This window comes from Mytilus trossulus, chromosome 3 (assembly GCF_036588685.1).
Source record: "Mytilus trossulus isolate FHL-02 chromosome 3, PNRI_Mtr1.1.1.hap1, whole genome shotgun sequence".
Classification (NCBI taxonomy): Eukaryota; Metazoa; Mollusca; class Bivalvia; order Mytilida; family Mytilidae; genus Mytilus; species Mytilus trossulus.
This window is the reverse complement of record NC_086375.1, coordinates 75,637,696-75,663,909: the sequence shown is the minus strand read 5'-3', so window position 1 is coordinate 75,663,909 and position 26,214 is coordinate 75,637,696. Positions and strand designations below refer to the sequence as shown.

Here is a 26,214-nt window from a genome sequence, read left to right as displayed (position 1 = left end):
ATACGTTACATAATTGTCATATACACAATAACAATATAAACTAAGTAATATGAATAGTGTCCATACTTGAAAGTTCCATATTTAGTCGGTCATCCCATATCTACCATGTACATATTATGAATTAATTGTAATGTAGTTTATTCAGTCAGTGTGAGAAAGGTTATTCAAATATTCTTTAAAAAAAAGATCCGAGAACAACATTTTTTAAATAGCATGCGTCTGAGGCTCATTTCTGGATTTATTTTCACCAAGAACTCCTGCTTTACCGAGCAACTGCCCAGTATACAGATTTAAGTTGCTTTTCTTCACTTCAAAAGCAAAGCGTATAATACTAGTAACAGTGTATTATTGATACCATACCACTTGATTATTGTTTGTATTCATACTGTCTATGTGTTGCAATATCTATATTTCACGCCCATGGTATTAGTTTTGGTACACAGGACCATATAAGGAATATATTTGTTAGTCAATTTAAAATATATATCAATAGTTCATATATAAATGTATATTGATTTGTATGCATGTCGCATCCAGTGAGTCTGTAAATATATGTTTCATGTATTCCTCCAATTTTCCATTTTCATATCAATTGAATAGTTACATATTTTACTCATTGTTAAATACATACTCGATTTATATTTATCACTCAAATTCCAAGGGTTGCAAGGTGTTGTCTCGCTTTTAGTCGTAAATCAGCAATGCTAGAATTTTTAGATGTTTTCAAATTACTGTCATGTAATGTTGCAAGGTTTAATGCTGTAGCATAGTGATGATGGTATAGAAGAAGTGGATGAATAGCCGGCGGATGTGGCGTCGGTGGAGCTGTGTGTAGAGGATAGTACGGTAGAAAGGGTTGAAAATGAAGTCTGTCAACTGCATCTCTGATTGGTGGAGACGTCACATATGTCCCTATTCGTACAGCGTCCAATGGAGTTCCATGTCCTGGCATCATAATACCTGCTGAATGATAAAAATGTTACATTTAAGAACAAGCAACTGACACATTATATATATTTTTGCAAATACAAGATATGAATATTAACTTAGGAGTCTGCTTAATCATTAGAGTATGAAGTAAAACAACAAAAATACCGAAAATACAAATAAATAGAAATAACTCTAAGAAAAATTCAAATTGGAAAGTCCCATATCAAATGGCAAATTCAAAAGTTCAATCAAATAAAACAAATGGATAACAATTGTCATATTCCTGCCTTAGTTACTACAGGCATTTCCTTAAGTAGAAAATGATTAATCAAACCTGGTTTTGTAGTTAGCTAAACCTCTCATTTATATGACAGTCGCATCAAATTCCATTTTTATTTACAACAAATAGTAAACAAAATTAATATTGTGTTATAATCTTAATCACTATAAAACAAACAAATATGTGAACACTGAAAACAAAATGGCACATATACAAGGCACATAATAAAAGATGAAAGACAAGAACACAAACAAAACAAAAATGAGCACAGCACAATATATTGGCAGGATGCATAAGTACAGAACGAGGTCAAAAGGACATAACCAAAATGATCATATTGTCAATATAATGTTTTCACGGTTTATAGGTGATTTTTTATTTTTATTTTACTATAAGTTTAAAAGGTTGTCAGAGAGACATATGTTTTAACTAAAAAGCTTGCAATTTAAAAAAATAAATTTTATAATCAAATTGACCGTCAGTAGCTTCGTCCAAAGGATGGCAAATTTAAGAGGAAAATATCGAATTAGTTGTTTGAAGCACTCCACTGGATTTTTGTTAACCGTCATATGGATTTATCTAAGCAAACCCCAACTTAAGTTGAAATCATATTCATATCTTCTAATGATTAATCTTTTGGTGTCAACGTTATTCTGAAAAGTGTCTACATGTATTTGTTGCAAAATTTCATGTGTGTTTGATTCATTTATATTTTTAGTGTTGACATGTGTTGGTGTTGCTCAGTCTTTATTGCGTTTTGTATACTATAGTACTTTTGATATTGTTTCATATTTACGCCATTAGATGATATTTCATGTTTTTCCACACTTTTGGTAATGTCATTAATTTCGTAAATTTTGTTGGAATCAACTCGAAGAACCTCCTCTTTTCCATCAAAAACAGTTATTAGCAGATATCTTTTTTAATTTTGGTTACGATTACATAATTCGTAGTCACTTTCATATAGGACAAGAGACTTTGTGAAGATCTTACGATTATTTCAGATACCAATTATGGATATCAAACAGTGGATCTGTTCCGCAATTTATCATAATCTGACAAATTTTCTAGCCAATAATTGAATATAGGGAGAAGTGTTTACTTTAAATATACAATCTTCTGACAGAAAATATTAAATAACCAAATCCAAGACTTGATGAAGTGTTTTGTTAATGATCTCTAATAAGAGAACATCACCCTGCAACCGTTTTTCTCTTTAATTAATCTGTCCCTTGCTCTTTTGAAAATTGAATACGTCAAATACGTTATCCTATAGATTCATGGCAGGAAGCATCATAGTTCGCATAAGGTCGTGTATTTTGAAAGAGAAAAAATTGAGGGGCCGAGTCATACAAATTCGTTGTTATAGACAAATATTTGTGCTGGGTAATTTATCATCGCGTAAGCTATTCAAATTTTCTGTAGTTGTTCTTTTGTCAACAGAAGAGGCTACAGCAAGCAATATTTGTTCACAATTTTTCTAATAAAATAGTTGATGAAGCCAATTTAGCGTTGATTATACATTGCTATTTTGTAATTCTACACGATGAGGTTTAATCAAGGAACCAAGCTTGTCATTCCACTCGACACAAGGGTTGCCCAAAACTGTCGATTTAAGGTTAACCATTCATAGTTAATCAAACATTGCACAAATTCTTATTTTCAAATGAACCATATATGGTAACGTGTATATTATATCACCAGCAATGAAATAGAGATTAATCTTGATCATTCCGCATGTATAATAGATATGCAATCAATTGAAGCTTTTTCCTACGTAAACATTGCATTCAAACTATGAAAAATAAAAGATTAAAAATCAAGTTATTGTCACTAAAAAGTAAATTGAATAAATAACAATAGTGATAGTCTGTTTTCCTGGGTGGATTTCTCGTCATTGACAAGGAGCATTGGAGATGAAAATAAAATATGCATCTAACTATTTTTGATGGTTACCATTTAGCTTGTATTAAAGACTGATCATAATGCAACTAATTATTTTTCGGTCTTTTTTTTTATTTCTTTTTTTTTAGATTTTCTATTCCTCAATTCAGAGACTCGGATGTATATGCCGCTCCTCCTTCAACAGCATCATTCGGTTGACCGAGATCTCAAATCGTTGATCTACATTTGAACAGAGAAACATTGTAGAAAAGTCCAAGGGTTTGAGTAAAATAGATCCCTTGATATGGATTTTCCGACGAAAAATTTGAAATCAGTTGCAGTTCCTACGATAATTATATTTTGAACACCATTTTCATACTCAAACTTAGGTCATCATCAATGTTAGTTTGAAAACTGCAAATACTATGTTTCTCCAACAAAGTGTTAATCGAAAGAGGCAAAAGATACGCAAGGGAAAAATAAAACTCCATAGTCGAAAATGAACTGACTATGCCATGGCAAAACAACAAAAAGAAAAGATAAAGAAATTAGAAAAACTAATTAGATAAGTCAAATTCGAGGAAAAGATGACAGGATTGCGGTAAGTGCGTGTTCCCGGTGTTTAAATGGTGTGACCATTTGACGACTGTTCTAAAAAGACAACTGTATATAAATCGTGACTCTCGGGAATTACCAATATACCTTCAGTCTTATATTATTGTTCCCTTTTCCATTGATTTTTTATATATAGAGTTTTTGTTAGGAAGTACAAATATTCCTCCTTACTAAATTAACTTCCACGCGAACTCCATGATTAGACATGAACTCGGATGCTCAAAATACTTAATTATCAAGTCTAATCCACAACCATAAACTCATAGAAATCAAGTAAAGGAAAGCAAGTATTCATTTTTATAAAGATAATCACATTTCTTTTTCACTATTTCATAAAAATGAAATAGCATTGAACTGTTAATGCGAGTCGTTCGTCAAAGACATTAAACAACCGTTATCAAATTGTGTAAATCAGATTAATAACAGTAATTATTTCCAATAAAGTTCTATTCTTCAGTAATACAATCAATACTAATAAAATCAATTTCAGAGACGCTAATTTAATCTGGTTTCTTATTGGACTTGTACAAATGATAGAAATCGAATGGTGTCATCTTTTCCACTCAAGGTGTAAAGTCACAGTTTTGATAGTTTGTGAAAACAGTGTTTATTAAAGCAGGAAGCGGGAGATGATAAAAAAACGTTATGATTAAAGTACAGACAGATCGAAAATTATAGGAACCATAAACTTAATATCAGATGTAAATAATAAAGAAAAAGGAAAGTACAAAAGAAGCGAACACTTTTTTTTTATAGTTTCGAATCAAATATAGTTATAGATCCTTTTCCCGGTTTAATTATAACAATGTTTTTCAGATAACTTTTATTTCACAGAATATTCTATTAAATGAGGTGTTTTTCAGTTTTACTTTTAACTGTAACTTCTAGTTACTAGTACTGTCTGCGCCCCAATGCTCTTCAACTTTTTACTTGTTTGGCTTTATAAATATTTTGATATGAGCGTCACTGATGAGTCTTATGTAGACGAAACGCGCGTCAGGCGTACTAAATTATAATCCTGGTACCTTTGATAACTATTTGATTATAAAACTGAATATGAAACCTGCAATACATAATCAGACACAAATACCTAAAACATGAAGATTGTCTCTTGTGGACAGTTGTCTCATTGGCAATCATACCACATATTTTTTTTATATTGAAGTAAAATTAAACAAAAATTGGAAGTTAATTGGTTATCAAGAGTCCCCTTGATTTATCTTCTCAATTGATTTATGAGATTTGAATATTTCCACTGGTGTACATTACCTGTCCCTGACGATCCTACCTGACAGATAGTTTAGTTGCATAATTGAAAATAGGCAACCTTTGATATTCTTAATCGGTTCATGTGATTTGAACTTCGGTAGTCTACTGTTGCCTATATTGCATTATTAACATGACTATTGCTTGATTTTGACCACGTTTCAGAATAATTTCGTCTCATAAGATAGTATTTTATTAACTAGTCCCTGTATAATTCCATATTGGTTTACTCTCTGTCTCATTTGATTTGTATGTGCAACTAATGTCGTGAAAAAGCAGATACACAATGCATACAAACGCAAAATGCTGAAAACCTTTAAAATGATGATACTTATAGATTGACATTGATGATAGTCTTGTTCAATAAGTTTGCGTAAGTAAACCCCTTTATTTCGCTTGATATCATTAGGCATGTTTCTTTCTCCCAACACAAAAACATGTATATATGTTTAAATATTAAACTATATTAACACTAGGAAACTTTAGGAATGGATAATTATCAAGAGTCATAATTTACTAGATGCAACCCTTTACCAAGAGACGTGATAGATACGAAAGGGACACTCAATACTCATGTCAAAAATATTTTAACAACGCCATGACAAAAAAGAAAAAGACTAACAGACAAAAAATAGTATATAAAACACATCATAGAAAACTAAATACTGGGCAACAATGACCCCACAAATACGGGGGTAATCTCGGGTGCCCCAAAAGGGTAAGAAGATCATTTTCCACATGTGGCCTCCGCCGTAATATGCATGCAAGTACAACCCCATTAAATCTACTTCGGTAGGTCACATTCGGGAGAAAGGGGACGGGAGTGAATCTACGACAATTTTAACGTATCCGTCATCACCTGTAAATCAGATTTTCCATGACGATTAGTGATGGTGTCCGTAAAATGTTCGAAGGCGTTTTCAGCAACACCACTTTGAAATCTTGGTTGCATAGCTTCCGTGTGAGCAGCAAACCTTTATCAAGGAAACCACGTAGGAAATACAAGTCACGAACAAACATCGACATATAGGTTCACTACTTGTGTGATAATATTTGAATAAGCTATTAATTGTCTTAAGATACATATGTCTTGCATTCGTTCATACAAATTTTAACACATCACGAGATACTGGAAAACGTAAGCATATATTTTCGCATGGACTTCTTAAAGTCGTTTATTCGTAGGATATGATGAACGTATTAAGAGTTTATTTGCAACTTCTGGGTTGACAACACTTTTGGTTGCATCGTCAGTTTAAATGTCGGAACCATAAATTACTTGTTCTCAAAACTTTGAATTTTTCGATAAAACTAAGGAATTTCTTCCCTAGAAAAATATCATCATAGCTGTATTTACCAAAACCTTTCGGAAATTTTGGCTCTCAATGCTCAACAAGTTTGTACTTTATTTGACCCTTGAAACTTATTTTTTACATTGTGATAGAGTTGTGAAACTCATCATAGATACCAGGATTACATTTTGTATTTACACCAAACGCGCGTTTCGTCTACAAAAGACTCATCAGTGATGCTCGAAACCAAAAAAATTAAAAAGACTATATAAAGTACGAAGTTTAAGAGCATTGATGACCAACATTCCTAAAAGTTTTTGTAAAATACAGCTAACGTAATCTATTCCTGAGGTAGAAAAACCTTAGTATTTCAAAAAAAAAAATGTCTTTTAAACAGTTATTTTATAAATATGACCATATCAATGATAATTTATGTCAGCACAGAAGTGCTGACTACTGGGCTGATGATACCCTCGGGGAATTAAAACTCCACCTGCAGTTGTATCGAACCAGTGGTTGTAAATAAACCCAATGACATCACCTACCACATCGTGATTCATTCATATAACTTAAAAATTATTTCACCGTATTTTTGAAAACTTTGAACAATAAAAAGTCAACTCGTGATAGTTTTGTTCTGCCTTGAACCAATCGTCGGATTAAACTGAATAGCACCAGTACTGTTAAAAAGCTACAACCTGTCTGGTTTGTCAGAAAAGAATTTTCAATTTGATGGGATATAGTAAATTGGCGACAAAAACCATAGTCCTTATCCTTAAAGAGAATCGACATTAGAAGAACAGACTGTATAGGAAAACTGATACAAAGGTCAAAAATAGAGCACGCGTTAAATGGCTAAAATAAATCAGAAAGTAATGCACATTCGTTAATGTTTGAAAATCGAATGTTAGCCACAAGGTCTGCACAATTTTCCAGATGTCAAACATTTGTGTACATGGTTGAAATGTTGATGGATGATCACATTCCTATTGATAAAATTAAAAAAACAGAAGTCAGTATGCATTATCCTCTCTGAAAAGAAACCAAAAAAGACGCATTCAACTAAGTCGAACATAGCCGTATTCAAAGCTGAAAAAAAGAGACCGTTAGTTCTGACCAAAACCTTTGATCACCAAGCTAAAACATTTTTACAGCAATCAACATTTCAACCATGTACACAAAAGTTTGCCAACTGGAAAGTGTCTACGGAGACTGTGGTTTACATTCGCCTCTTTAAAAAGATCGTACCATTCCTGGATTATCTTATGAAGATGAAATGATAATAAAACACATGGAAAATTAATTTTAAGAGACAAGCGTATGTTGGATATCATCGTAACCGTTTCTAGAGCCATTTCGTTATTGGACGAGGACGACAACTGATGGAACCAATGTGTGGTGTCTTTCATTCGAAGAAACTTGACACATCAGAGGTTCAAACTATTACGTAGTCTTATTGTCTAAGAATCCATACTTGTCAAATTATCTCTATGCAGTACTATTGAGCTCAAAGAAGAACTGGACACTGTTACCGTTGATGTCCAACACATGTTTTAACTTTTTTTTTTTAAATGACCATCCGAAATATTTGAGATTTTAATGGCATCGAGACAACGACCTAGGCAATGGCTTTGTCGAATATTGAAAGTGAGTGCATATTCCAGATAAAAGTTAGTCAACACCAGTTGCTACTTTTATAACAAGAAAAAAAACTGAATATGCATCAGAAAAAGAATTTGGTAGCAACTTGACATATTTGTGAATAAGCAATGTTTAGATCGACGACGGTCTACGGTATATAAGACAAATTGCAATTAGAATTAACTTTTGCCAAATATATTAGATGTATTTTTCAAAGCAATTTAGATAATGTTTTGATGAAAGCATCTTTTAACACCATAATAAGATCGAATGATTAATAATGTATTAGTCTAAGATTATCTATTAATATGAATTAAAGTACAATAAAGGTTTTCTTTTAGTTTGCTGTTTATATTCTTACAGACAAAACTACACCAACAAAGATATGGATAAAGTAGCAGCAATATATTAACATAAACAAAGACAAAAAGCAAAGAAGAACAAGAGGGAAAGAATGACGGTACTACAAATTAAATTTGGAATGAAAAATGTCCTTTGGAAACCTTACCTTTCTGCATCTGACTCTCTTGTTTTCTGCATTTTGCTCGCCTATTCTGGAACCAGACCTGACAAAAAATAAATTAAATCAATTTACATTACTTTCATCAACTATAATCTGTACTTCCAATAAAATTAATTAGATTTGTTTGTTTATTTCATCACCTTAACCTTCAAATTAGATTTTCATTTTCGGGATTAAATTAATTACTCCGCGTATACAACGTTAAAGAAGTGAGTTCTCATATGCTTAATAGTATAAAGGATTTTTGTATGGACACTGTTGGGGAAATATAATTGATTGTGTTTCAAGTGGCTGTCGAAATGATGGTAAATGAATTAACGGTTGACAAAAGAAACAAGACGAAGAAGAAATATTTTCGTTAAGTTTGGATGATTTGTTTTTGTAACGTATAAATGAAAATGGTTACGAAATAAGTTTGTTATCATCATATTTATACCTTATTTGAAGTTTAATTTTTTGAGTCAAAACATAAATCTTTTAATTTTTTGAACAAATTTCGGTTCTTTAATGTACTCCGTTCATATTTAATTTAGATAATTTTCATGTCTATGTCTTAATTTTGCAAATTGTTGTAAATAACAAGTACATTTTGTTCAGCTTTGTCTTATTATCGGCGATTCATTTTTTATTGGGTTGAATTATTTAGCATATCGCTGGTTATGCAATATTTTAAAAAAATCACTAGTATAAGTATATTAAACCTGTCGACGTCCCATCTGTGAGTAAAGAACATTTACAATATAGAAACTAATCTAATAATTGTTTTCCTAATTATTCCATTAATCTTCTGATTTTTTGTTACTGTGTAATTGTCAAGTGATGTAGCTTGTAGAGGAAGCAAAATAAGACAAATAGCAAATAATTATCAATTTTTACTACAGATTATTAATGTCTTTTCATCGAAATTAAGATAATTTTAGGATAGAGCACAATATGTTGAAATAACAAGAGAATTATCTGAAAAGAGATTATCCATAACAAGGGAATATGTCCAAATTAGAGACATTGATTCAATCAGTGAGTAAAGAATATCAATTGCTGATGACACTAATCCAAATCATAACATTCTCTATGGACAAGGAACGGTTGCTTGCTGTTTTATTACTTAAATAAACCTGATAGAATATAGAATCCAAGTTATAATTCTTTATTAACTTTGCTCACCTGTTTATTTAAAATGCAGTATATAGTACACATGACTTAAAAATAATATTTACAAAATTTACAATATTTATAGATAACAATAGTTGACATTAGAAACGTCATGTGTACTATGGTCGTCTATTTATAATAAAATAAAATATAAACAAATTTTATTCTGATTGATTGATTGAATAGTAAATTTAACTTCAACCACAATATGACGACGGTATAAATTATACCCTTTAGTTTGACGGTAATGACCGAGTGCCATCGAAAGGCAGCATGCACAAAACATTTCTTTGTCACATATTTACCGTTTGACACTAATTAAAAGACATGACTGTGAATTGTGTCAACCTTTGCAGAATCCCTTTCCTAATTATGCACCTTTTTTATTTGATATTAGTGTGCTGTTTTATTCATGTATTATTTTTCTCTATCTTCATATATGGACTTTTGAGGTTAAATTGAACATCGGAATACTATTATATGTATTTCCCATTTGTCAATATCTTAAATAGGAAACCTGTCATGCAAAAATACATATATCATATGTAACCTCAACAATTATTTGTCCTTTAAGAACTATTTGTTCATAGTTGGACTTTCATAGTCTCTTAAATTAATTCAAAAGTTGTCTAGACTATAGGGGATTTTGTGATTGACATAAAGGTTACCCACTTGTCTGCTATTAAATATGGATACAAGAAGATTTGGGACTTAAGTCAATGAGACTGTAAAATATTATAAAACGTTAACAGGTAAACATACGATATAAAGCGTCCGTCGCCCCTGGTATTTAAAAATATGCAATGATTTAACAGTAACTATCAACGTTCAACAGGAACTACCCTATAAATTAACAATAATCTAAGAATTGGTAAATGCAGTTGTAAAGTTTGAATGATTGCCAGCTTAAATAAAAATAAAATTCTTATAATAATCAAGGACTTTGAAAAGTGGAAAATACTAAATTGACATTCAAAGCACATAATAAACTCGATCAACATAAGTACCGGATTTAAATTATGTACGCCAGAGTGGCGTTTCACCAACAAAATACTCAATAGTGACGCTCGAATAAATAAATAAGAATAAAGTATATAGTTTTGAAAGGTTTCGCCAAATACAGCTAAGGTTGTCTATTCCTTGGATATAAGATACTTAGTATTTCTTATTGTAAACAGTTAATCTATAGTTTTGGCCATATCAATGATAATCTATGTTAACACGCAAGTGCCCGACTACTTGATACAACGTGGAAAATAAAGGCAACAGTAGTATACCGCTGTTCGAAACTCATAAGTCGATTGAGAAGAAAACAAATCCGGGTTACAATCTAAAACTGAGGGAACACATCAAATATAAGAGGAGAACCACAACACAACAGAAACACAACTCCACCAATAGACACAGCGGTTGTAATTAAACTCATCAGTCAAAGTAAAAATTACAACGCCATGGCTTATAAAGAAAGTTCAATTCGTTCGTTTTCAAAGGGTTCCTTGACAATGTTTCCTATTGTGTTTGTTTGTTTTGTTGTCAATATATTAAAATTAAATGTTGACAAAAAAAACAAACAAGCATAATAGCCAACATGGTTAAGGAACCTTTTGAAAAAGAACGACTTGAACTTATGTGACTGTCATACACACGGTTAACACACCATTATCTAAATGAGTAAACGCCAAGTCAGGAATATGACAGGTGTTTTCCAATCTTTTGATGTGGTTGAGATTTTGATTTTGACATTTGTTAAAGGACTTTCCGTTCAGACTTTTTTCTTGGACATCGTTACATTGTTGTTTGGCTGTTTGTAGAATTAGTTTTAACCTTACACGACAAGTTTACTGGCTAGATATAATCAGATTAAAGCGGAATTAACTAATTGTTTATTATCTTATTATAATCACCTTTTTAAAGATATATCCTGTCATGTGACAATAAATGGTACAGAATGAGTTAGAATTCTAACTATAACTTATGATTATGAATATAATTTATTTAACTTAATGCCTTGCTTACATTTTTTTCAACGACAATCATAAAAATAGATCATAACTGATTTTGGTCTCTGCATAACAAAAAAATATAAAAAAAATAAAATAAGTATAAAATCGTCACGTTTTAAAGCCATAAAACACCTCCAGTTCCTGTTAATTCCTATCTTTTCGTTTTTATGTGATATGTGGACACCACATTCGATAAGTGCAAACTACTTTAAATCCTTTTTTTGTTGAATATTAGCCAGACACTAGCAGACGTTAAAAATTACAGACAATTTTAAAAATAAAACTTTAAGATGTAAATTAAGTGCTAACAACAGGATAACTTCTTCCTAATTCGTGCATTATTTTACAAGGGCATTTGCTTTTATCACGTTAGATACACAATTCGTGGTAATCAACCGAGAAATTTTACTTGACGGACAAGAAATAACCTTAACCGTGTTGACTGTATTAACAAGGGAATGCACACCATCAATTTTAGCCTATTATAGACTTCAATTGTCTAAGTCTCATCAATTCACTTCTTAATTAATTCGATTATCTTGCGCTTTGAATATGCCCTAAGAATACCCATTATATAAGCATTGAAGTCTCATAGTAATTTAAGAAACGTTTGAGACACTGTTAACCAATTATGGCAGATTCCGTTGAGGATAAAGATCGAGCATTCCTTTCTTAAGACTGCCAAGGAAATTATTGAGTATCAACCTGCGAACGGGGGTCACATGCATTCTAATTCAAATCTTCACAGTGACTGACAAGCGGTTTTAGATCTTCCTTGATTTTCTGTCTCCCATCAATCCACAGGGTACCAGTAAAGAAGACCTTGTTCATCTTTACAGGGTATTGTAGTAATTGCTTTTTTTATTTGATTATATACATTTTTATTCCGATAAATGACATATTTTACGACAAGTTTTGAAAAAGACGTAAATTATTTGTGGATTTAAATTGAAGAATATGATCATAACTGTCTATAATACCAATATCAAAATTGTGTGGAAAACGTCAATTAGATAGCCATTTACAACAATAAAACAAAAAAAATGATTTATGTGTCAAGAAACGAATTCAATGATAGATAAGTTTTTAAGTTTTTGATCGTCGGAGTCAATAATGTTATTAAAGAAAAATAGGTTCCGGGTTCGTATAACAACATTTTTTTCAAATTGTAATGCAATTCTTAGGAATCGTACAACTTTAATATATCTCATCAATATGTTGAATTGTGTTGAATTCTCTTGATATCTCGGATAAGCTGGTATACTTTTAGGGCAAGTTAGATTGCTATCTGTTCTATTTATAAAACATTTCCACAATTTTTAACGAACGCCTTAAGTATAAAAACGGCATTGCATAAATTTCGGTTACACTATTTCGTCTTGTTTTGAATGGCAAAGCAAATTCCACTGGTCGAGCACACAAGGGTGAGAGGTTATATATAAAAAAAAAACACGTGTTCACGTGAATATACTGGAATCTCGTCGGCGATGATTGATTACTATATATAGAAATATAGAATCTGGAGAATCTGGTGTTGATGACAAATCTTCGATAGTGTCTGTTTTATACATTCACAAACTTTTAACACTATGGATATATGAGAGCATGTCGTATTGTTCAGACGTTTGTTAGTTGTTGAATACAGTATTTTGATTTCTATATGTGTTGGGAATATTTGTGATATGTTTTACGTATATCGCACATCTACTTTTTGTGACCCTGATCCGTTCCAGTTAAATCGATTTACGACTAAGAGTATACTACTATTGCCTTTATCTATCATTTGAAAAATCAACAATTGACTTGATTTAATTGTCTAGACCTTTTTTGCAACCAATAATCGAAGAATTTAAAGGAAATAATAACATATTACACTAGTCATTAATATTCAGAATGATTGATAGAGAGCAGGTAATACAAATGTATGAACAGTGTAAAAGAGAACTGAAAAATACTTTTAAAGGGATGATTTCAACTTCACCATTTATAACTCTTGGTTGATCATCTTCCGTGTGAGCAGCAACCTTCTATCACGAAAGTCATTATAGCAAACGCAAGTCTCGGCGGAATATTATATCAACTTGGAGATTTATACTCCATTTACCGGCGCTGCATAAATGTTCATACTTAGGAAAGGGGAGTTCACAATATGAAAGCTTAACTTTTCTCTTTTGTCGTGAAGTTTGTTCCTAACCGATCCTCGTTGTCAATTTCTAGATGTAAGTCAAAACATGAGTCAGACTTAAATGTTTCTGGTGTATACTTTATTCCAAGTTCAATGAGAAAGACGCGTTCAACATAGTCAAAACACTATTATTTAGTGAAAAGACATCATCTATACAGAAAGAATCTCCTGTATGAAGTCAGTCTCATATGAGTAAAGGAACTGAATATGGTTCAGTTGATTCCCATAGGAATGCAAATGGTTTGGGTGAGAAAACAATGGCATCCTTCAAACATGAAACATATATTTCCAATTACAAAATCAAGCATTTTGATAATGTCAGTTTCAGATATATTTTTTTTTAATTACAGTATTTTTTTTTTACCCCTTCCTTATATAAGACATTCTTGGAATTGGGAATTAGGTATATATCTCGAAAGGTTTTGGTCTTAAAGAATCCATATTTTGATAAAGGGCTTTTTTTCTGACAACTAATGACCATAAAATAAGATTTCTTGGATTTTCTAAAATGAAAAGTACAAGATACTGACGTTTATCTATTGCAATACTGTTGTTGTAGTATTTGAAGAGATTCACACATCGTATTACCCTCTTACATTTTTCTTTCCAAGTTTGTCTTTTCCTTGAAACACTCATCGCTCAATAAAGCGATTCGTGTTATATGAAATAGGACGTTATTGGAAAAATTAATTAAATTCATCTATGAATACAATTCACTTAAATTTAAAAGAAATTTAATTTTCTGCCTTTTGTACTAATCCATAATATTATTAGACAACAAATTTCATTTAGTTATAAACTTAAATTGAATTTTACCATTTGTATAAAGAATTCATTTCTCCTCGTCGGCATGGTATTAGAATACTAATTATAAGTTTCTTATACTTATGTCCACTACTGAACTAATCTAAATGCATGCTAATACGATTCTTTTTCTTAATGGGTAAACGTCTAACAATTTAGAAAAAAAAAACCGGCAAAGAATCTTCATATTAAGAGCAATTGGCGGTATCGTCATCAAATATCCTGATCACTTTATGAACAAAGAGATTTTTAAATGTGTCCATGTCTCCAAGAAAATTGAAATAAAAACATAGTAACAAGGTCCATTAAAGTAATGACCGATAAAAACATTTGTCTAAATCTTTATGATTCTGTTTGTGGTCATGTATTGTATTCATAGCATGAAACCTTTCAGAATATGTTAACAAATAATTTTGTAAAAAATGAACATCGAAATATATACGTTCACACTACATAATAGCATTTAATGTAAGTTATCTTATTTTTTTTTCATTTAGTCTGAGTGAAAATATTAGATTAACTTAACAACATATAATACATTTAGTTTGAGAGTAAATTATTAAAAAAAGTATTATTTTATCACACGATTGTTTTTATCCGTGTCCATCCATGATGCGACTTTAATAAAATATTGAATCTGAATCCTTCAATCAATGAACATTTTTCCTACAGCAAAGGTAGACTTTAGCCCTTCAGATTTTATTAACTGCTCCACCTTTTATGCATTTGTCTATTGTTTAGGGCCTTTTGATCATACAGCTCGCTAACGGTTACGGGTCTTAAACATCATTGGCTTTTATTCGGCTTTGAGCGTTCCCGATTAAGGTAAATCCAAAAAAGCGTTTTGGATGCATGATAAAAACGTTTTTTTTATTTGCAGCACTGGATCGATATCTCTGCTGGTGGACTATATGTCCCCGAAGGTATCATCAGCTCAGTAGTCAATACTTTGGTACTGCGATGATTTATTACAAACCTTTTTAAAATATTGCGTATATCAATTTTGAAATAAACTACTTCAGGCAAAGTTGACCTTCGATATTTTTTGTTGAAGGTTGATCCAGAAAAGCGCCTCGAAAGCATGAAATTGTTTCATTTTTTATTATTTTTTCATATGAACTCTCAGTTTGTAGTTCTTAGATATTATAATACAACTTATAATTCAACTCCTTCAAGAACGGTTTTGATATAAGAAGTGGTCATTCTTTTGTGTTACTTTTTAGCTATGTATATAGGTTATATTTTAAAATGAAATTCAGTATAATCTACATAATACTCCTAGTGAAAATATTACTTTTACTAGTACAATTCATACTAATTTAAATACAGAATAACTTTATTATTTCTAGTAGAAATTGTGATATCAATATTTGTACGTATATGTTTCTGGAATGTTCAAGGCGAATCAAAAGACACGATATATATATGTGTTCCAGACCATATAAGTTTGTTTTTGGACCATACGCGTATGGTCATAACCATATGCGTATACTCATATGGTCAGACCATATGAGTATATACTCGTTTGGATAGAAACGAGCCGGACCATATGAGTATTTTGACCATATAAGTATTTTTTCATATATGCATTAGACCAGTTTCAATAATACCATAAACTTTGTAATTCATAGGCTACATAAACATTAAATAGTGATTCCATAGTTAGTTTTCATCGCTAATAGTATTCTTGTATTTATGAGTAGGGTGAAATTTATTTCCACACAGTAGTAACGGTATCATAGATTTTCTGCATTGACACGTCTTGGTTGTGCACGATCCTTCGTAGTGACACTTTTTGCCTTGGAGTGAAAGTTAACCTTCTAAGACGCTTCGTGCAGTGATACTAAGCCCTTGGGAATTCCATAACATTTCTTTAAGAAATTTTGAAAAATATCTTCCCAAGTCGACATGTTGCCATTTTAGAAAAAACATTCGATAATTACCATACTAGGTATAAAACGTGTTTAATATAGTTGTGACTAGTTAATATTTTTATCATCTCAATATACTAAAATGACCTTTGATATCGTCTTTTTAATGACGTGACAACTCAATGGGTCTTCTCTAATGAAAAGTTAAGTATCAAATGTAAACTTTTTAATTACCCCGACCATATGAGTATTTACCCATACGATCATGACCATACGCGTATGGTCCCAATACTCATATGGTCCGGAACATATGCATAACATGAATATTTTAGTTTACTTTTACATCATAATAAAATAATCTAAAATAAAAATTGTCATTAATAAAAAAAAACACTTTTGGAGATGCTTTTTCAGTTGAATTAATTACAAACGCCATCAACAAAACATGAGAAAAATGAAGACCCTATATCTGTACTCTACTGTTATTATCAAGGAAATGTCGTAAAACAATTTCAATAAAATGAAAATAACGCTATGAATTCAGTGTTTCTGAAACCCCTTTTCTGAACTTACCATAATCAGAAACGGCCAAACATTTAGAAGCCAAATTTAATGAGATTTAAATTCCTGTGTTTTATGTGACATATGACCAAGAGAGACCTTACACTTGTCAAATTAGTTTAAGATCAATTTAAAGGGATGGGAACCTTAGTTTCTTGATAACTTTTGTAATTTACCCGATTTCGTTTGTAATAAATTGATAGTTTCATTTGTCCACGAGTTTTTTTATATGTTGATCAATTGTAATCAGCAATAACAAAATCAGCAACCAATGCAATTCAGAATCATACTAACTATAATTTTTAGTAATATCCTAGATCCTACCAGAAATTTCAAAACAAATAAGGGTCCTCATTGCGCAAATCTTGATTTCAAATTTCAAAATTCGATAATAGAATTAGATTTCTTTCCGATTTTAAATAGATTAAATCGGGAATAAATTTCTAGTAGCAGATATAAACAATACAGTTTGATACTAAGTTTTAGTCATATCCTATATTTTACTAATCCTGGTACCTTTGATAACTATTTACTAGACATTTAGAACAAATTATGATCCTCCTAAAATAATCCTGGAATATCAAAAAACTTATTTTTGATATTTTAATCTTATTTGTATTGAAGTACAAATCAGAAAAACAAATTTCTACTAGCAGCCATTTTAATTCCGACATGCACATAGAACATACCCAATACGACTGAGTTCAAGTTTTTGATTTAAGATAAATAACTTTCTGAGTTCAAGTTTTTGATTTAGGAAACATAACTTCTTTTGAGTGCTTTAGTTTAAATAAAACGTGGAAGATTGTCACCTGAGGTCAAGATTAATTTAAACGGTAGTTAAAACAAATATAACACCACAAAGATAATGCCACAGCTGTATGTAGAACCGTAATGTAAAGATTCTTAAAGTCAAAACCACTGCTCGATTGTGGACTTATAGCTGAAGATATACTAAATTTTGGTAAATACTATATTTAGGTTATGGACTCTCAGTACATACAAACACTGAGTCAATACCAATACTGGATGTTTGGCTGAGGCACTCTTGATTAAATCGTTTACAGAGTTAATAATAATATCTAATATCTGCATTGAACATGCATGAACTCTCAAAGTCACTTTAATATACCAGAACTATTTATAGTTATCATTTGGTGATACGATTTATTTGACTGTCCCTCTGGTATATTTCGCCACTCTTTTATCAACCATAAGTGAAAGAAAATTACTTCAAATTTTATAATTATAGAAAATAAATGTAAAACGGTTATTTATACTAACTTGGACTCTTGCCTCAGATAGTCCTAGTCTCTGGCTTAGTTCTTCCCTCATAAAAGCATCAGGGTAATGGGTCTCATCGAATAATCTTTCCAGTTCGTTTAACTGCTCCAGTGTGAAGTTCGTTCTACTTCGTCTCTGCTTTAGTTTTGGTTGATCATCTTCGTACAATGGTACTCTATCAGATTCTAAAAAATCACAGGGAAACGTTAGTAAAGGATGTGATTAATGTATGAATAGTTATCAAAGGTACCAGAATTATAATTTAGTACGCCAGACGCGCGTTTCGTCTATATAAGACTCATCAGTGACGCTCATATCAAAATATTTATAAAGCCAAAAAAGTACAAAGTTGAAGAGCATTGCGGATCCAAAATTCCAAAAAGTTGTGCCAAATACGGCTAAGGTAATCTATGCCTGGGATAAGAAAATCCTTAGTTTTCGAAAAAATTCAAAGTTTTGTAAGCAAGAAATTTAAATAAAAATGACCACATTATTGATATTCATGTCAACACCGAAGTGTTGACTACTGGGCTGGTGATACCCTCGGGGACGAAACGTCCACCAGCAGTGGCATCTACACAGTGGTGTAAATAGTTATCAAAGGTACCAGGATTATAATTTAGTACGCCAGACGCGCGTTTCGTCTACGAACCTTTTTTTTAAATTGAAAAATTACATAATCGTATCAAAAATTTGAAACTACTGGAGCGTTTAGGACGGCAGTGTAATCGGAAAAAAGCAATAATGGTCCAAAAGAACATGTCGGACAAAAATCACTATATCACACGTGTCCTACATCAACAGTAGAAAAAAGTAAAATCACTAAAATACTGAACTCCTGTAGTATAAGCTTTGTGACCTACCTTTAAAAATGTCCTTATTTAAGACATCTTTTTGAAACCCACTTAGGACAAAGATATGTCGTAAGATCATTCTAAGACAACTTTTTGAAACTGGCCCCTGGTATCTATGATGAGGTTATGTTTTTTTTTAATTTCCTCAATCGAATAAAAAAAAATAATGTAGAATATATTCGGTGATGGCAGAGAAAGAACATTGCTTACTGTATCGTATTGACTTTTAGAACGAACATGGAAAAATTGGTGGACATTACTGTAATTATTCCATCAATTACTAAAATGTATCTGTCATTATATCAATGCTGACTTCCTCATCTTTATCCTTCTTTTTAACATCTGCCTTAATTCCAGGTTTTCTACATTGAAATTAGCAATTGACAAAACGGAGCAATAATTTTGAATATGTTTCAATTGATAACAATTATTCAGAAATAGATAAAACCAAAATTGATCTTTCCCTTACTTTTTAAAGATTTGGAAGTAAAATAAAGAACTAGCTTGATTATAATTACAAAGAAGAAAATCTTTCACATTGTATTTCCGAAGTTAATTGTAGATTTAAATGCGATTGGAGGAAAATCAGCGCTGATTACTCTAATCTTATCTTATTAAGACAAATTAGAGAGCAATGCTATCTATTTCGATAATTGACCACCGAAGAGAAAACGTCATGTGTCATTACTGTCATAAGATTCACTCGCCAGACAAAATCAGAGAGTGACAAATTATACGTTTCTTCATTAAACATTTCAAGTGAATTGCAATTCTCTCTGTGAAAAAGATGTTGAAATTAATTTAATCTGCTTCTTCTTAACACAGTCTATTATTATGGAATATACCTGTATCAAAGTCGTATAATTTGTGATCATTTCAGACAATTGCTACAAATTCAAAACTCCAGAAATTCTTGCATGTTAAACGATGTAAAATCCAGTGGTATTATGAAGTACATTTATGTCAGCGCACTGGGAATGGTACAGTTAGGTGAAAGAGAGTGTTATTGAGCTGTTGTATATTAAATGAGCAAAAACATGTTATTTCCAGTTATAATAGTAGAGTAATTAATATTTTCACTTTTCTTAAAAATGAAGACCTAGGAAATTAAAACTAACATTTTGATAATGATAATTTGGGTCAAATTCCAAGACACATTATAGTTATACTACATGTTCGTTATCCTGGTCCATCGATGCAAACGTGAAAGAATATAATGTCTTCGCTAAACTTTAACTAACGTGGCAAATAGCAGCTGATTGGTCAAAACGCATTCATATGTTGTGTGTTTGTATCTTATGAGAGAGAAATACCATTAGTTATAAATCAACTGATTCTTAATTTTTTGAATTAAAATGTTTCAGATTGAAAGTTAAAACATGGTTAGCATCTGAAAATTGGTAAAACTAACAACATTTTTTTTAAACAATTTTTCTCGTTCCACTATGTTTTTGGAAATAGACTGTTTGAATTTCCAAAGTTGGAAAACTATCCCAATTAAAATCTATGCCCTACATAATATGAACGGTACCTAAATCAGTGTATTTCACTAAACAATATATGTATATATATGTAAAAATACAACTCGTCTAAACATCAACCCAACAATGTTAGATCTGTAAATTTGCTTTCCAGGTGGTCGTGTGGTCTAGCGGGACGGCTGCAGTGCAGGCGATTTGGTGTCACGATATCACAGTAGCATGGGTTCGAATCCCGGCGAGGGAAGAACCAAAAAAAATGCGAAAGCAAATTTACAGATCTAACATTGTTGGGTTGATGTTTAGACGAGTTGTATATACATGATGTACACAGCCATGTATCACCATCATTGATGGCGATCCGATGGATACATCTGTTGTAGGGTTGTCACTGACTCAGACGTACTTATGAATATAATTATTTTCTGTGACTGTATCTTACATTAATTTGTAGGATCCTTTACTATAGATAATTTAGCTGATCTGTAACAATAACATCTTCATGCCTTATATATCATGTACTGTAGTACGCCGCTAGATTAAAACTGACGTGGAAAGGTAACACATGGCCAGCGAAAGCTCTTTTTTTGAGAGCCCAGGTGGTCGTGTGGTCTAGCGGGACGGCTGCAGTGCAGGCGATTTGGTGTCACGATATCACAGTAGCATGGGTTCGAATCCCGGCGAGGGAAGAACAAAAAAATTGCGAAAGCAAATTTACAGATCTAACATTGTTGGGTTGATGTTTAGACGAGTTGTATATACATTATGTACACAGCCATGTATCACCATCATTGATGGCGATCCGATGGATACATCTGTTTTAGGGTTGTCACTGACTCAGACGTATATATGTATATATATATACGAGTCTAAATTGAAAACTACGTTCAAACCTATCATTGCGTTGGATAAAAACCGCAATTTTTATACGTGTGCATGTCAAACAAATTTCGTTGTAGACTAACAGGTCGAACAACTGATGTTCCTTAACCCTGCTGACTGCCGTTGGCGATTGCCAAATAAAATTGATCACAAGATGTAACAAAATGGATCTTAATATTTATATTTGTCATAGAAAAAATATTATACACTATATTTACAAACCTCCCGGAACAATTAAGAGAAACCCATGTTTATAGCAATTGAACTATTATTTTTTTTTCGTTTAAAATGTCTTAAAAGAGGGACGAAGGATACCAAAGGGACAGTCAAACTCGTGAATCTAAAATAAACTGACAACGCCATAGCTAAAAATGAAAAAGACAAACAGACAAACAATAGTACACATGACACGACATGGAAAACTAAAGAATAAACAACACGAACCCCACCAAAAACTAGGGGTTATCTCAGGTGCTCCGGAAGGGTAAGCAGATCCTGTTCCACATATGGCACCCGTCGTGTTTGCTCTTAATTTATTCGGAGAGTGCTACGTTCATAGCATGAACGACTCCCCATTATCATTCGTAATAAGTGTTCATAATAAGATTTTTTAGTCCTACTCAAACTGCAATAACAATCACGAGATTTATTTTAAGTGAAAATAGAAATACGTTCCCCCATTGTGTCCCGTACCATAACTTACATTTCATTTTCATCATCTCGATGTAATACCTTAGTGATACTGGAATGTAATATACCAACTAATAATAAATTATTGTTATTTTCAGCATGACCAGGGTGTGATGCAAATTTAGAGATCCTTAACATTAGTAAACTCAATTTTAAAAGAAAAGAATAATGACTGTAGGGGTTTTGTAATATTGTAACCACGAGGAAACAAAAAAGAAAATTTTGAATTAAGTCGAATTGAAAATACACTTTTAGAGATTGCAGTCACATTTATAGAAATTTGTATCAATTTTCTAAAAAACTAAACTGAAATATATATATATATATATCTTTGTTTTTGACTTTAAAAAAATGCGACGAGACATCGAGGTCTTGCACTTAAATGATATTTGTATGATACATGAATTAAAAAGGAATAGTAGCAGTTTCTGACATGCCAGCTCCGGATCTCATTTAAACTGATTGAAAGATTATATGAAAATCAGGCACAATCCTTTCCGTTTAATAGCATAACATCATGGATATACGAGTAGAATATAAGCCGTATCATGCCAACAACTAGCTGTGTAATCCATGTGTTCATTTCCAATACAAATATCCTATAGGTGAATCAATTTTAAAACCAAAATATGCCATCTTTAAAGACCTGGCAACAGTACGAAATTATATTTTTTTTGGACTAAGTCTGTTTAAGGGTTTGGTTAGGTGGTTTTTTTTTTAGGTAAAGGACGACTTTTGTGTGCTTATTATAGAATATTAAGATGGTTGGATAAGAAAACAAAAGATTTTTCTGCAAGTTGGTTTGTTATTACGATGTGTCCTCTTTCCGAACATATAATTTTGTAAATGATTTGAAAAGTTTGTGATATAAAAACCCTGGTGTGATGATTTTTCGGTAATGCAGGAATTTCTTTCGTTAAAATATAATACGGTCTTACAAACACGAGCAAGCCTATTATTAGCTTATGACCCATTATTTATTTTTCACTCTATTAATTATAAGAGTACGACTATTTTAATTTTCTGGGTAGGAGGCTTTTGAAAATGCATGTCCTTGTCTGGAAAGAGTAAGAACTTAGATAACTGATTTGGTCAACAATTCGCAACACAAAAAACATTAATAGATTGTAAAAAGTGAAAATAGATTGTTGCACGCAGAAAAATTACCATGCATAGCAATAGATGAAAAGAATAAGTCGATTCGGAAAACCCTTGTGTTTCCAACTGTACCCTCCCCACTCACAGGTTATCAAATGGTCGTCAACTTACAATAATCATAAAGAAATACAAAGTATTAACAAGATGTATGATATGTATTTCGAATTTTGTAAATCGTTGCACTATAAAAAAATAAAACCGTGACCATTCCGACTTTACAATTTTTATCATTTCATTTTTTTATAACTATATCTAAAAATAAAATACAGGAAATTTTATTTTAAGCAATAACACAATCGTCATGATTACGAATTGAGACATAAAAAAATATACATGTATATAAAGACTTGGTGATTGGAATATTAATAAAAACAAAACAGTCAATACAATTCAACACATGAAACCTTATATATCCAAGCAAATATTTCATTTTATTATCAGTTATATCTATCGGTGGCACCAAAAGGGCAAAATAAAAAAATCGTCAACTTAAGCTATGATTTAAAAAAAAAACCAAATACACCAAAGGTAGCACGTATACGATGTAATGCCGATGGCGCGCAATTAATCTACACAAGACTCATTTAGTCGAACCAGTTGGAAGGTATGAATTATAACGAAGTAGAAGAGATAGACAAAAAAAACAAATGTGCTATGACTAAGTCGTCTATTTCTTATGGTTCTTAAACCAAATTTATACAAACCAATTTATACCAAACCAATTGAAACATTAAACTGCAACAAAAATATATTGTAGCAAAAAGATATTTATTAAATTGATCAAAACAACTGATAACGCAGGTACACATAATTTAAATATGGTATTAAATGAATGCGATTGACATGTTCCTGTCTTGTAGGGGTTTCAGATATCAATGAAACATTTATCTTCTATCTTCTCGAAATGATTTAGTTATCATTCAAGACTAACTGCTATATATATTAACACTAGGCTACCGAAAGCTGAATTATAACTACAGTCTACGTAGACGAATGGTCTTGAGTGCAAGACACAGTGCAGGCAGTGTTGTCTCGATATATTAAAAGCATGAGTTCAAATCCCGACGAGGGACGAGCGAACATTGCAGATTTAACATTGTTGTGCTGATGTTTAGAGTAATTATAAATACTTATGGACAGTATTTTGTTTTAAAATTTAGATAACTGTACTCATGAAACTAATGAAATTGAAAGTAAGTGTTTTTTTTTTCGTCTAGGTCAACAACAACTATAAGATATCTTTATTGAACTTCCAGTATTAAGCCTACATTACACTTCCACAAAAGTAAAAATTAGATATTTTAAAATATTAACTAAAAATCGTATTGAATAAACTCATGTTGGTTTCGTTTTTGAAAACATTTTCTAGAATGATTATTGTCATATAAAATCTGTCGTGGTTTCCTTGGCTCAATATGACGTTTCGTTGTTAATTTTGTTTTTTACTGGACTTACACAGATATTAAAAACAAGTTGCTTTAGGTACCGACATCTATTTTTTCGTGGTTGGCTTGTATTCTTAACGAAATTGTTTCAATTTATTTTTAAATGTTTGAATAACCAATTTGAAGGAACATTTATATTGCTGGTTTATGTAATTTATCAAAAAAAAAATTAAAAGATAGACAGTGATTAAACACTAATGGTGTTAATGTATGTTGTTAACACAACAGTTGGTTTCTGAATAATTTTAAAAGACATCCCCCATGAATTTTTTTTTTTCATTAATCATTACACAAATAATGTCAATGGCAACACCTACTATGAACATGAATCAATCTAAACATTAAGGTTTGAAATCTTTATATTTTTAAATTAACTTTTTGTAAAAAGTTCAGTTTTAAGAATGAATGAAGCAGAATGTAGATACATATTTTTATAATAGGACTACGTCATTTTTGTAATTACTTCATTCAAGTTATGGGCCAACACCAGATTTTCGCTTAAACCTATAGGAACTTAATTAATCTGCTTTATATATTTCGAACATTTATCAACAATTCTACGTCTTCCTGAGCATAGACTATCAATCTTACTCAACGCTGTTTTAAACAAATTTAAAACAAATTTGTACATGTTTCATGATGTTGAAATAATCTGCATCTAATGACATTTTATTCATAATGAACTAACTAAATGTCTAAATATTCATAATTTGGTCTATTTAAGAGGTATACGTCATAATATTAAATAGAGACTAAATGTGAACACATGAAAATGTACTGTGAATTTTCGAAAAGCTTGAAAAAGGACGAAATAAATTTGGGAAATCGGACCTATTTCGTTGATAGCGTTTATTTTAAAATTGTTAGTCTTTCAAAGCATATTTTGTACGAAAATAAAAAAATAAAAACATGGTATATAGGAGACAAAGTGGAGGCTGATTATGTTATCTCGAAAATGCATAAGAAGCTCAATTAAAAAAAAATATTCTAGTATGATTTTTCACGTTGAAAAGGTGTACAAGAAACAGAAACCATCCGCTGTTGTATTTCTTTTTAAAAAATATACGTACTTATTGTAGATGCTTGTACCTTTATACTATAATAAAAATGTTTAAGAAAGTACCAATACCAATATAGAATAACTGTTTTGCAGTTAAGAAATATCTCAATTTAAGAGTAGACAAGAAACTGATACATACCATTATCTGATAATTCATTGGTCTCTATATATTCTGTTTTCGTCACATCTTCCGGTGTTGTTATAATGTCTGTCTCTTCTTTCGATTTCAAACTTAAATCGGTTGGTTCATCAGGAATCGGCAATTCTTCCTTCATCTCTGTTTGTAATTCTTTTTCAGAACTCCCCTTTGAGTCCGAATTGAACGATTTTGTCACAAATGCCGCTAATCCTTCCAT

The 26,214-nt window shown here is 31.4% G+C and overlaps 1 protein-coding gene across 1 annotated transcript; it reads right to left on the bottom strand.

Annotated features, from left to right (window-relative positions):
* On the bottom strand, positions 1–26,214 carry LOC134711039 (short stature homeobox protein 2-like). The gene is made up of 4 exons (XM_063571468.1): positions 25,998–26,214; positions 18,292–18,476; positions 8,417–8,474; positions 1–963 (listed from the first exon to the last, which is right to left on the bottom strand). The coding sequence occupies exons 1-4, from the start codon at positions 26,212–26,214 to the stop codon at positions 650–652; spliced, it is 774 nt and encodes a 257-aa protein (XP_063427538.1). The 3' UTR covers positions 1–649.

Excerpts from the sequence above, each read along its gene's own strand:
- LOC134711039 (XM_063571468.1), bottom strand. The coding sequence starts at position 26,214 with ATGGAAGGATTAGCGGCATTTGTGACAAAATCGTTCAATTCGGACTCA. Across the intron at positions 18,477-25,997 it reads CAATGAATTATCAGATAATG|AATCTGATAGAGTACCATTG; the intron begins GTATGTATCAGT and ends GTGATTTTTTAG. Across the intron at positions 8,475-18,291 it reads TATCTGAGGCAAGAGTCCAA|GTCTGGTTCCAGAATAGGCG; the intron begins GTTAGTATAAAT and ends ATTTTTTGTCAG.